The 11,203-nt window shown below is 42.6% G+C and overlaps 1 protein-coding gene across 1 annotated transcript; it reads right to left on the bottom strand.

Annotated features, from left to right (window-relative positions):
* Positions 1-2,303: 2,303 nt before the first annotated feature.
* Positions 2,304-10,491, bottom strand: eif3s10 (eukaryotic translation initiation factor 3, subunit 10 (theta)). The gene is made up of 22 exons (XM_031737940.2): positions 10,311-10,491; positions 9,661-9,851; positions 9,433-9,569; positions 9,114-9,277; positions 8,441-8,640; positions 8,116-8,324; positions 7,832-8,003; positions 7,609-7,713; positions 7,370-7,468; positions 7,155-7,271; positions 6,830-7,015; positions 6,290-6,637; positions 6,093-6,197; positions 5,906-6,019; positions 5,683-5,805; positions 5,443-5,596; positions 5,141-5,322; positions 4,948-5,015; positions 4,418-4,854; positions 4,155-4,290; positions 3,816-4,033; positions 2,304-3,176 (listed from the first exon to the last, which is right to left on the bottom strand). The coding sequence occupies exons 1-22, from the start codon at positions 10,357-10,359 to the stop codon at positions 2,992-2,994; spliced, it is 3,699 nt and encodes a 1,232-aa protein (XP_031593800.1). The 5' UTR covers positions 10,360-10,491; the 3' UTR covers positions 2,304-2,991.
* Between the last annotated feature and the right edge of the window lie 712 nt (positions 10,492-11,203).

The raw sequence follows: 11,203 nt of genomic DNA, 5'->3' as shown, positions 1-11,203 counted from the left end.
GCTGCTGCTCGCCTTAAGGTGGAGAAGGGGGAAGACGCTTAAAAAGTGCGTCAATGGGAAGCAGGGGCGCGGAGAGGCGGACTCGAACGCGCAACACGGAACGGATTCGTTCAGAGAAGAGCCCCCCGCGTGCACGCACACATGCCCGCACGCGCACATGTAGACACACAGACACATGCATCCACTCGTGGGCACATATCTCCAGGACATTTAACACATTCAACTAACCAGTAGAAAAGGTAGCCTGCTTATTTGCATTTACTGTCTACGACAGGTTCGGGCAGATTTTTAAAGTGAGTGTGTGTTTGTGTGTGTGTGTGCTGTTACTACTAGAGGTGATTACTTTAAAATATGCAAAAACAATGTGGCGGCAGCACATCAGCTCTGTTTGACTCTCTTTTTGGGATGCTAATGGAATGGAATAAATGGAATTTTTCAGCAGCCGCTTATTTGCGCAATTAGTCGGATTTAATTTATTTTTCTATATTTTCCTGTTTTCTTTTTGTTTATTTATTTATTTGTGACTGGACATTTGTAGAAAATTCTTTTTATTTCGTTGCTACTTGTTTCCATTTGTCCCGATTCTAAGATCAGCATTAGTATGAGTTCTACGCTGACACGCTTACATTTGTGCAGAATGGTTTGTCGGAGACGCAGACGCGCTAAAGCTCAGATTTAGAGGTGTTTCTGCTTTTTTTTTTTTTATCTAGTGTGCGGGACACGACCCTGAAACAGTCAGTGTTCAGTAACACTGATGAGTCGCTGTGTCAGCCGGTGAGAGCTGTTTATTAGTGTACCTGTGCGAGTGCGACCTGTCACCCCTGCGTGCAGATCAGCGGCTGACGGCAGCAGCACGAAGCTGCAGCCATGTCCGCGCACAGCGGGCCTTCACAAAGAAATGATACACACTTGGAGTGCGCGCAGGCTGCTGACAAGTGAACTGATGCATCCCCGAAATGAGAAAATGATGTATTGCCTACCGACAGCCTAGGTCCAAGTGTTTGGAGATTATTTCATCATTTTATGCCCTTTTTTGTTTTTGTTAATTTAAATTTAAATTTTTTGGCCGCTCCTTGTAAAGCTGATACATGTTTCAAGGAAAGTTTCCAACCAAATACATATAATCAGAATTATTCCACTTATTATCATCATCATTATTATTATTATTATTATTATTGTTATTATTATTATTATTATTATTACTCACATGGAGTTTAGGCTTTACTCATTTATGCGGTTAAGTGTCCCTGAAATGAAATGTGGCCTATAAAAAAATCAAAGACTGGAGCACTGAAAGGGCTTCCCAGCGCTATCAGAGCACCAGCATGCCCACACACATACACCACACGCACGATGCATCTTGTTTAAGATGTTAAAAAACACATTCCAGTTTATTATTTTCAATACCTTGAGGAATCTCCTAGAGGTGGATATTTCCCATGTTTTTTAATTCAATTCGCTTATACAGTTCAATCAGAGAGAGGCTTTTATTTTGCATTAAATATCAGCCTATTATTATTACTATTATTACTATTATTATTATTACTATTACTATTACTTTTATTATCATTATTATTATTATTATAGGGTAGCTCAAATCGGGCATTCAAATTCAAAATGCCAACGCAGTTTTGTTGTTGGGGCAACAAACTCCCGCCCTGCTGAGGGTGTTTTCTTACTTTACAGCTCCAGCAGCATGTTACGGGTTTTGTAATTGCCTCCTTTCTGACCACCTCCTGCTTGTTTATATTTTTCCTGAGTTTTATACCCTCAGTTAACTGATGATCTTAGGCATGAACCAACACGCTTCCCTTTTTCACATGGTGACGCGTCTGTCTTCTTTCTGGTGTTTTACCGACCTCTAGTGGTTACAGAAAGAAAGGCTTTAAAAGATCGCCAGCGTCGTACGGTCGTAACCTTCACAAGCAGTTTTGAATAATTATCTTGTTTGCCAGGCCAGCAGTCTGACCGCTCCTAAATATTTGGGCATACATGTTTCAGTTTCAGCCTCAAGGTATTCAAGAACTTCTGGATTACGATGCAACATTCCCACGTGTTGTTGTTTATACATTAGCAGTGATACTTCAGTGATGTGGGATTAATTTAGAAACCAGAAACCAAAATCTAAACGAAAAGCTTCATCATCTGCAAGTATCAACATAGTTGCTTTACTCATTTAAATGAAGTATTAAAATGTATATTCATAAGGTTATCTGTGGCTTTATTTGATCTAAAGTAGGCAAAGCTGAGGACAGCAGGCTCTAACATTTTTTTAATATCCCATTCAAGACAAAGAGAACATATCCCTGGTGAGCATTGTCTTTATTAATAAAGGCTTTATCTGTACACATGCAACCTGGCGTGATACCATTGATTGCAGCAAGATAGAAGCACACACTGGATATGAAGCCAGACCATTTCAATACTCTATGCATGCACATCAAAATGTAAATTCCACTAGTTCTTTAACAGGTTAAAAAGCATCTCATATTAGATGGAAGAGCTGAAATAACTGAAGCAGGTGACAAGATTCGTAGTCACTGCCATTAGAAGAGTTGTAGATCTGTGCCATAACATAACATCTATGCAAAGTACAGTCAATAAAAGAGGCAGTTGGTGGTACACTGAGTTTGCATTGAATATTGTAGCAGGTTCACTGGTTTGCATGTAGGTCAGATTAACTTCACTAAGGTAAGAACATTTCTAACCACTGGGGGTTACAGTAATGTTTCACTGAAACCTAAGTGAACACAAGTTCATTGGTTAATGGTGTTTGGAAGGTGAGGAGTTTCTGGTTCAAAACTGTAGGTCAAAATAAAAAAACAAAATCACTTCCCAGGAAACTACATTCTACAAATGCTCAAATCAAATCAAAGGTATTTTTTGGCCACCAATGAAACACTGTGGCCAACAGAGTGATGTGGTATCTATGATTATTAGAATTATTATTATTTTAAATCATTTTTTATTGATTGAGGCATGAGCTGAGGTTCAGCGGCGAACGGTGGTCCAGCCATCATCATCTGTCTCATTTTTGGTGCGGCGAAGGTTTTCTTTGTCAGTACGCCAGCCCTTCTCTCCATCAGCGTCACGATCACGGTCCCGTTCTCGTTCCCTGTTTCGGTCCCTGTCGAGCTCCTCACGTTTATTGTCACCTACACGACGCCAAGAACCACCTGTGGGGAACAAAGATATTTTGTAGAAAATATTCCAGCAACGGAAGTTTTTATGTTTTAACTGTAGAAGTTTTGTGTGTCCAAAGTGGATGATTTCTTTAAAAAAAAAAAAAAAAAAGCTTATGTAGCAGAGCATGTATTAAATGGGTATGTAGTGCCCTCTGCTGGCTGTATAAGTTATCTTCACGTTGAAATTTTTGACAGTCACAAGATGAGCTCAGTGGATTGAGGATGGAGAGTTGGATCAGGGACAACAGCATCTACAGTGTTTTAAATCTCTCTCAACTGCGATTATTTTTTATTTGATTTCAGCAAGATAAAAACCACGGTGATGTTGTGCACATCAGTTTTCTTTTAACATCTCTTAACAACAAAAGTGTTTGGGAACAAGCCATACTAGTTTTGGAATCAAAATGTTCTCCATTCAAGCTTGATATAGGATTATTATTAATAAAAGCGGAGCTTAAATTATTGGTAAATCTCTGCAGTTTTTTTTTTAAATTTTTTATTTACATTTCATATAGCAATTTTCTGAAACAAAGTTGCCATTTGTGCATAAAATAAATTACTAAGATCACAGTTGAAGAGATCAAACCCACCAAAGACACTGAAAGCAAGTCTAAAACATGCTCTGCTCACCATCATCAGGATCTCTGGGTGGGCCTCTGTTGTCACGATCATCACGGCGATCTCTATCCCGACGGTCTCTATCGCGGCGATCATCACGGTCGCGGCGATCGTCTCGATCACGTCGATCATCTCGATCACGTCGATCGTCGCGGTCTGCCTCCTCTCTGCGAGATTCTCTCCAGCTGCTTCCCTCATCAGTACCCCCTCTTCTCCAGATACCATCCTCTCTGTGAACGCACAGTGACACCAATTATAAACTCTGCCAACAACTACCTGAAAAGCAAATTGTCACAACCTCCGTGGTGCTACGAATAACTCAGCATACAGGCATAGATCTATTAGCCCCACCTGTGTGGACGACGGTCTCTGTTGCGGTCGCTGGATCTTTCGTCTCCTTCACCATCATCTCCATCATCATCATGGGGGCCACCACGGGGAGGTCCCCAGCTCTCCTCTCTGGCCTTCTCTCGCTCACGCCAGCCCCCTATATCAGAGGCGTTCATTATCCTCATTTTATTAAGACTTGACATTTAGGCACAGACCAGCTTCCTGGCTGTTGGATAACAAGACTTTTCTATTAATTACTGATAGGCAAATGGCTACAGACTTACCAGGTCTGCCCAGTGGTTTCCAGGGTTTGGCGTCATCACCACCACGACGTGGCCCATCATCCATACCTCTCCTTCCAACTCGGTCATCATCTCCTTTTCTGGGGCCCCAGTCGTCATCAGCTCCACGCCTGGGTCCCCTGGAGTCATCCATGCCTCTACGAGGACCTCTGTCATCATCAAAGCCACGTCTAGGACCACGGTCGTCATCTCCACCACGCCTTGGACCACGATCATCGTCGAAACCTCTGCGTGGACCACGGTCATCATCCAACCCTCTGCGAACAGGGCGGTCTTCATCGTCACCACGGCGTGGGCCTCGTTCATCGTCAAAGACCCTACGGGGACCTCTGTCCTCTCCGCTTCTACGAGGACCATCTCGTCTGAAAGGTAACTCTTTCTCCTCCTTGTCATCATCTCGACCGTCCTGTCTCCAAGTCCTAGGGAGCACACAGTTGTTGTTAAAGAAGCCATTCATAGCTGAGTCGGCAGTACAAGAAGAAAAGCAGGAACTAAGTGTTAGTGAGACACACCTGTCTGGTGCAGGACGACGCCACTCTGAATCCCCACCCTCTGTGCGTCGTCTCCATCCTCCCTCCTCCTTTTAACAGAATCACATGATACTTCAAGATTACTCAAAGTCCTGTAGACCATATTATCCTTACACAGCCTATCCCAGCCATCTTGGGGTAAGCAAAAGCAACTTATTAAAAAACACATCCAAACCTTTGGCTTCTCCTCCTGTGGGACCCTTCTCTCCTCCTCACGGCGTCGTTCTCGCTCCTCAATCTCCTGCTGACGAAGACGCTGCTTCCGTTCTTGCTCCTCAAGCTTTCGTAGACGCTCCTGGTACTCCCTCTCCTCCTCCTCTCGCTGCTCTTGTTCCAGGCGTTCACGCTCTTCACGCTCTATTTAAAAAATTTAAAAAAAGCAATTTCCTTCCTGGTTCTCTGTGGAATATGAGCTCCTGTCCTAGCTTTATGAGGACAGGTTGGATCACGGATTCGACTGAAAAAAATTGTACAGACCTTTCTTGAGCTGCTCCTCATGAATACGCTGTGCCTCCTCTTCTTTTTCCCGGTAGAAAGCATTACGCCTGTCCTCTTTGCGCTGTCTCTTTCTGTCTTCCAGGCGCTTCTTCCTTTCCTCTATCAAGCGCTCTTGGAAAGCCTTCAGTTTTTCCTTTAAAAGGCACAGAATTGAAGCTGAAAGCACTGCTTCAGTCCTCATAGTCAGCTAATGCTCAGCGATTGACTAGGCAGTCTTACCTCATAAATGAAGCTACGAGCAGCTGTTATTTTGGACAGGAAGTTCTCTTTGTCCTCCATCATCCTGGACATGCGCTTCTTGTGCTCCAGAGCCTTCTCCCGTTCAACTTTCATGGTACTAATCTACATAAAGAGAAGAACAACTTGTTACATTCCAGATGCTCAGATTTTTTACATTTGTTTTTATCTCTTTATGTAACGTGCTTTTTCCCTGCCCACTTACCCTCTCCTCCTCCTGGAGCTCCCACAGTTCCATATCCTTGACACGCTGCTCTTCATAAGCTTTTTTGATCAGGGGAATCTCCTCAAGACGCTTTGCCCTCTCAAAATAGTCAATCTGAAGAGAAATAAAACTTAGGGCCCAGTACATATTTAAGTTATCAATACTTTTGCTGATTTAATACCATTACCTTTTTCTCCTGGTTCTTCAGACGCTCCTGAAGTTCTTTCTTCTCCTTCTCCAGCTGCTCCACCTGTTTAGCCATGATGAAGTCAGGGTCCAGTTCTTCCAGGTCCTGCAACAAAACCAGTTTGTTAGATCTACATTAAAAATGTAATCCATGTGAAATTTACCCAGATCAAGTTGATTCTGGCTACATTTCATCACCTCAATGTCGATATCCTTGAAAGCCTTTGCTCCAAGTTCAGTCTTCTTGATCTGCTCCAAGCGCTCACGGGCATTCTTCTTCTTGATCTGCTTGTGCTCCTCCATGATGCGCTCCTTCTCCCTTTCTTTGGCCTCCTGCCGCAGACGCTCCTCCTCTGCCTTGCGAACCTTCTGCATCTCAGCCTCCCGCTGTTCTAGCTCCTCCTTCTCACGCTGAATGTTTAAGCTCTCCAGACGCTCCTTACGCTCTTCGATGGTCTGTCTACGAGCCAGGATGCGCTGGTGATCCTTGCGTGCATTTTTCAGGTAGGCAGCGATGGCCTGTTGGTTATGCTCCTCTCGCTCTTGCTGAGAAAAGAATAATTTAAAAAAAATAAATAAATAAAATGCACTTGAATTCAAACAAAGGCATAACATGAGTAATGTTTTAAATATAACATGAAAAATACAGTCACTGTATGTACATTAATAAAGAACAAAAAAAAGCGCTGTATATTAGGTGCCTCTGGTCACTGTGTATCAGTTAGAGGTTGAACTCACCAGGATGGAGGCAGGCTTGATGACCTGTATGGCTTTAGCCAAAGATGCAGACATGGCAGTGAGCTGGTTCCTTATCTGCTCTGACGGCATGTTCTGCAGGAAAGGTCCAACAGGAGCATCCTCTTTGGTCGAGTAGTTCAGATCAGAGCCGAAGCTCAGAGTTTTAGAGGTGTGGTCTATTCTGACCTACAAGACAAAAAGAAATGTTAGATAATCTACAAAAACGCAGCATGTTACTTCAGTAATAGCTCACATCCCTGTTGCTGGACCATCAGTAATGTCAGTGTGTAAAAAACAACATAATCTCTACCAATGTGAATCTTACCTGCAGATCACAGTGCCGTGCAGCATCTACAATGGAGCGCTCCAGCTGGAAGGCGTCCACAAATGGAACCAGAGAGGCCAGACGACTGAACTCGATGCTTTGATAGATCTGTGCAACCTAAAAATTAAAAAAAAATGAAGACAATTACAACCATTTCAGGGTAGAAGTGATTTAGAAAAAAAGATTAACCAGAAGAGAGAGAGAGAGAGGATTACCTGTTGCAAGAGCCTCAGGATGGTGTTACTCTGCAGATGTGGGACATACTGCTGAAGATCAGGTTCCTTCTCAGCCTGATCTCTCACCCAGTTTAACACCTGGAAGAGAAGGACATTACAAGCAACAATAAATGTTAATTAAATTAATAAACTTCAAGCTGTATGTAAGAAAATGAACTGAACGACAGCTCCTTGTAATTATTACATCTGCTGCTGCCACATGGAGCTGGACAGTTTACCTTGGTCACTCTCCCGCTCAGCTTCAGAGGATGAAAGTCGACCTCAAGCCAGTTGTAAAGTTCTTTCACATCAGGTACAACATACTGCAGCAAGTTAAATCTCACCTAAAACACAAAAATCATACATTTGACAAAAAATTTAAAACAAATTAAAGAACAGATAAAAACAAAAAACTATATTCTTAAAAGGGTGTGAAAATTTCTCTCTTCTTGCATAATGTACCATATCATTAATGAGACTTTGGCGGGTTGGTGGAGACTGCAGGGCCAGGAGGGTAGCTAGCCTTCGGTGTTTCTCAACAATGATGCCATCCATGTCCAGCAAGCGAGCAATATCGGTACGCTCAGGGGTGATGGGAATAGACAGCGTAGCCAGGAGGACTCGGGTAGACATCCTGAAAATTGAAAGTAAATTTTAATACATATTTGGTCACGATCAAGTTTAAAAAAACAAACAAAACCCAAACAAACACTGGTGCATTTATCCACAAGGAATTAATGGAATACCGCTGCATCTCCTCTTGGGTCAGATTCTTTCGCATCTCCCTGGACAGATGATAGAGCCGGTGAAGGGTGCAGGCATGGAAGAGAGCGTTTCCAGATTTCCAGAACACAGTAGACACCTTGTTGTAGTAGTTGGCCATCAGCTGTGGTTTGGGAGGCTTCTTGGAAAGAGCAAACAGGCCATGGATGTCCTCAACAGCCTTGAACGCTTCCTGAGAGGAGAAAGAATTAGTACCATTAATTTTACTTTTACAATGTTGGAGGCATTGTGGAGGCAACCGATATGAAAATGCTTGTGTAGTTGTCGAAGAGTGTTAGGTAGACTAACCTGCCACAGCTCCATGCTTATAGCGCTGTCCAGCTGCACCAGACGTGTCTCCAGGTGCATGGACTGACTTTCAGGGTTGTTCAGATTGATGGCAGTGCTCTGGTTGTGATGGCGCTGGATCTGACCCAGATGCATGCGCAGGTTGTCACAGAGCTTACGAAATTCTGCCTTGCGGGTGTACTGAAGGCAAAACTTGAATGCTGCAGGGAAGGTAGGAAGATAGAGAATTTAGAGCCTCGTACCTAAAGGTTTTAACTGTAAAAATGTTTGCAGTTGCAAAACTATTCAGTTATTTAATATTAATAGTAACAACAACAATAACTGTTCACTTTGACAATTAATTTAATCTGTTACATTATATCTTATTACATCACACTGCTTTGCGTAACTACTGTAATACCTTGAGGATTAGCTAATCCTAGACTCACAGCAAACAGACTAGAAATACATTTCTGAATTATAATTAAATGACTTGATTGGGAAAGATTTTTGTTTTATAAAACATCCTATACATGCATTGGTGTTAATTAACATCCATATACAGAAAATGATTAAAAATACAAAAACTTTATATTAAGATGGTAGTAAGCAGCCTGGAATACTGACTTAGCACTATAACATGACAACATGAAAACAGGCAGTATTTAAAAAGTAATTTGATGCGTGTCCCTACCTTGCTGTGCAATGTCATGGTATAGACGCTCCACCTTGGAGTTGTTTCTCAGCAGGTCAAGGCATTGGCGGTAGGACTCCCACAGGAACTTCACCCACGGAGTAAGGAGCAGGCGATCAGTACGATCCTGAGTGTCCTCTCCACTCACAGCACTCAGGAGCACGCTAAAATCAAAACAAGTTCCACATTAGTAAAGTTTATTTATTTAATTGAAAAAACAAATCAAAGTTTAAAGTTAAATCAAATACCAGCCCTAAGAAATGAATCAAGTCATTTGTTAAACAGCTGATTTACTCTATAAAAACTTAAGCAGCATCACCTTTCTGGGGTCTGGATGTTATCCAGATCTTCGATGTCCAGGACCATTTGCTGGGACTCCTCCTTGGCTGTCTCAGTCTTCTCCTCTGCCAGCTTCAGGTAGGCCCTAACCACATCCTCCAAAGACTTGATGTTCACCTGGAAACAAAAAGCGCTTACATTTAGACGAAACTGCTATTTTGCATAAATTATTCTGTGTGTGCAAAAATCACAGATTTTTCTTGCAGACCTGCTGGCAGATGTTCTTGTACTGGTAGAGACCCTCCTTGGCCAAGTGACTCTTGCGAAGATCGACGCAGAGCTCGAGATATTTGAGCATAATGGGCTCGTGGATCTTCTGCCATGTTCGGTGTTTCTTGCTTTTGATGACATCGTACAAGACATCCAAGGCCGGCTGCTTCTTGCCAACCTCAAGAAACTCTGCGCAAACACGTTAAAGTAATATAAGTCAACAATAAACGCGTAAAGTCCAGCATCATTAAAATAATGCAAACGCTTCAAACACCGTGGTTAGCTAGCGCCGGCTGATTAGGCCGCTGTTGGTGCGCCGTGATAGTAGGATCTACTTACAGCACTGTTTCCCAGGCAGTGTTAACAGCACCGTAAAGCTACTTGGAGGGTTAACAGCTCTCTGGCAGCCACTTACCTTTTCTAAAAAGTCTTTGTTTTTGTAATTAAAAAACTGCTTAGACCGTTGGCTACATACCAACGTAGCTCCACAATTTCGATATGGCTTCCCCGCCATCCGGCTAGCGTTAGCAGTTAGCCCGGCGGGTAACAACAACGAGTCACCAACCGCTAACGCCAGCTAACCCTTCGCCCAGTAGTTAGCATGGATGTGGCCCATCTGTTAAAACACGAAGCCGTTTGTATACTCACCGTTCGCTCGTTTCAGAGCATTCTCTGGCCGCTGAAAATACGCCGGCATGTCGATGACCTTTTAGCAAAGCTCAAAATTGGTTGACTTGGATTAATTTTAAGAAATTTTACCAGTCCATCAAAGCCACGCACTCACCCTGTGCAACGGTGCTGGCTGAGAAAGGAACAACCTCGTGAGTGGCCTTGGTAGGGTTGCCAGTTGCGTAACGTGTTATCCCTCCCCCCAATCCCACACTGTGTGCGCCGCATCTGTGTGGCGGTGAAAGGAAATAAAGACAATAAACCTGTACGTTTATTGTCTTGTCTTTATTGTCTCAGCGTATCCGCGTAGTGTTGTTATTATTTTGTGTCACTTTTGTCATTTGTAAACACATCCCTTTCACATCTTGTTGACCTTTTTGAATATGCAAACACATAAGACTTTAGTTGATAAATGATTCAGTTGTGGCATGTTTTCGGTAACGGAAATACGATCATTAAAATGATAGAGTTTAAAACAGGAAATAACTTGTAACTCTTATGCTTTTATGAAAGTTTCTATAGCGTTAGCACCAGTGGCCGTCTGAAGTCACTGGTCCATTTTAGAACGTAGAATAGCAACGCAAAATCTAAACTTCCCAAGTGAGGGCTTTAAACAAACCTGGCAACTCTGATGGTATAAGGTTCCCGTATGTGCTCTCCCCAATGGTACCTTCAAGTACTACTCAGAAAAAAGTTAACTCAAAAAAGATCAATTCAATCAATGCGGATATGATCAAAGAAAAGCCACACAACCTCTGTCAAAACCCGATTTAAACCATGCTACTAGCCTAGAAGAATGAGCAACAATTTCCACAGCAGGTTTATTTCGTGTGTATTTTATTTTCATCTGTATATATCCTTTGTAATATAGA

This window comes from Oreochromis aureus, linkage group 13, assembly GCF_013358895.1.
Source record: "Oreochromis aureus strain Israel breed Guangdong linkage group 13, ZZ_aureus, whole genome shotgun sequence".
NCBI lineage: Eukaryota > Metazoa > Chordata > Actinopteri > Cichliformes > Cichlidae > Oreochromis > Oreochromis aureus.
The sequence above is the reverse complement of the archived record's forward strand: the minus strand, read 5'-3'. Positions and strand labels throughout refer to the sequence as shown.

Excerpts from the sequence above, each read along its gene's own strand:
- eif3s10 (XM_031737940.2), bottom strand. The coding sequence starts at position 10,359 with ATGCCGGCGTATTTTCAGCGGCCAGAGAATGCTCTGAAACGAGCGAAC. Across the intron at positions 6,638-6,829 it reads TCAAGCCTGCCTCCATCCTG|CAAGAGCGAGAGGAGCATAA; the intron begins GTGAGTTCAACC and ends TTCTTTTCTCAG. Across the intron at positions 5,597-5,682 it reads CTCGTAGCTTCATTTATGAG|GAAAAACTGAAGGCTTTCCA; the intron begins GTAAGACTGCCT and ends TGCCTTTTAAAG.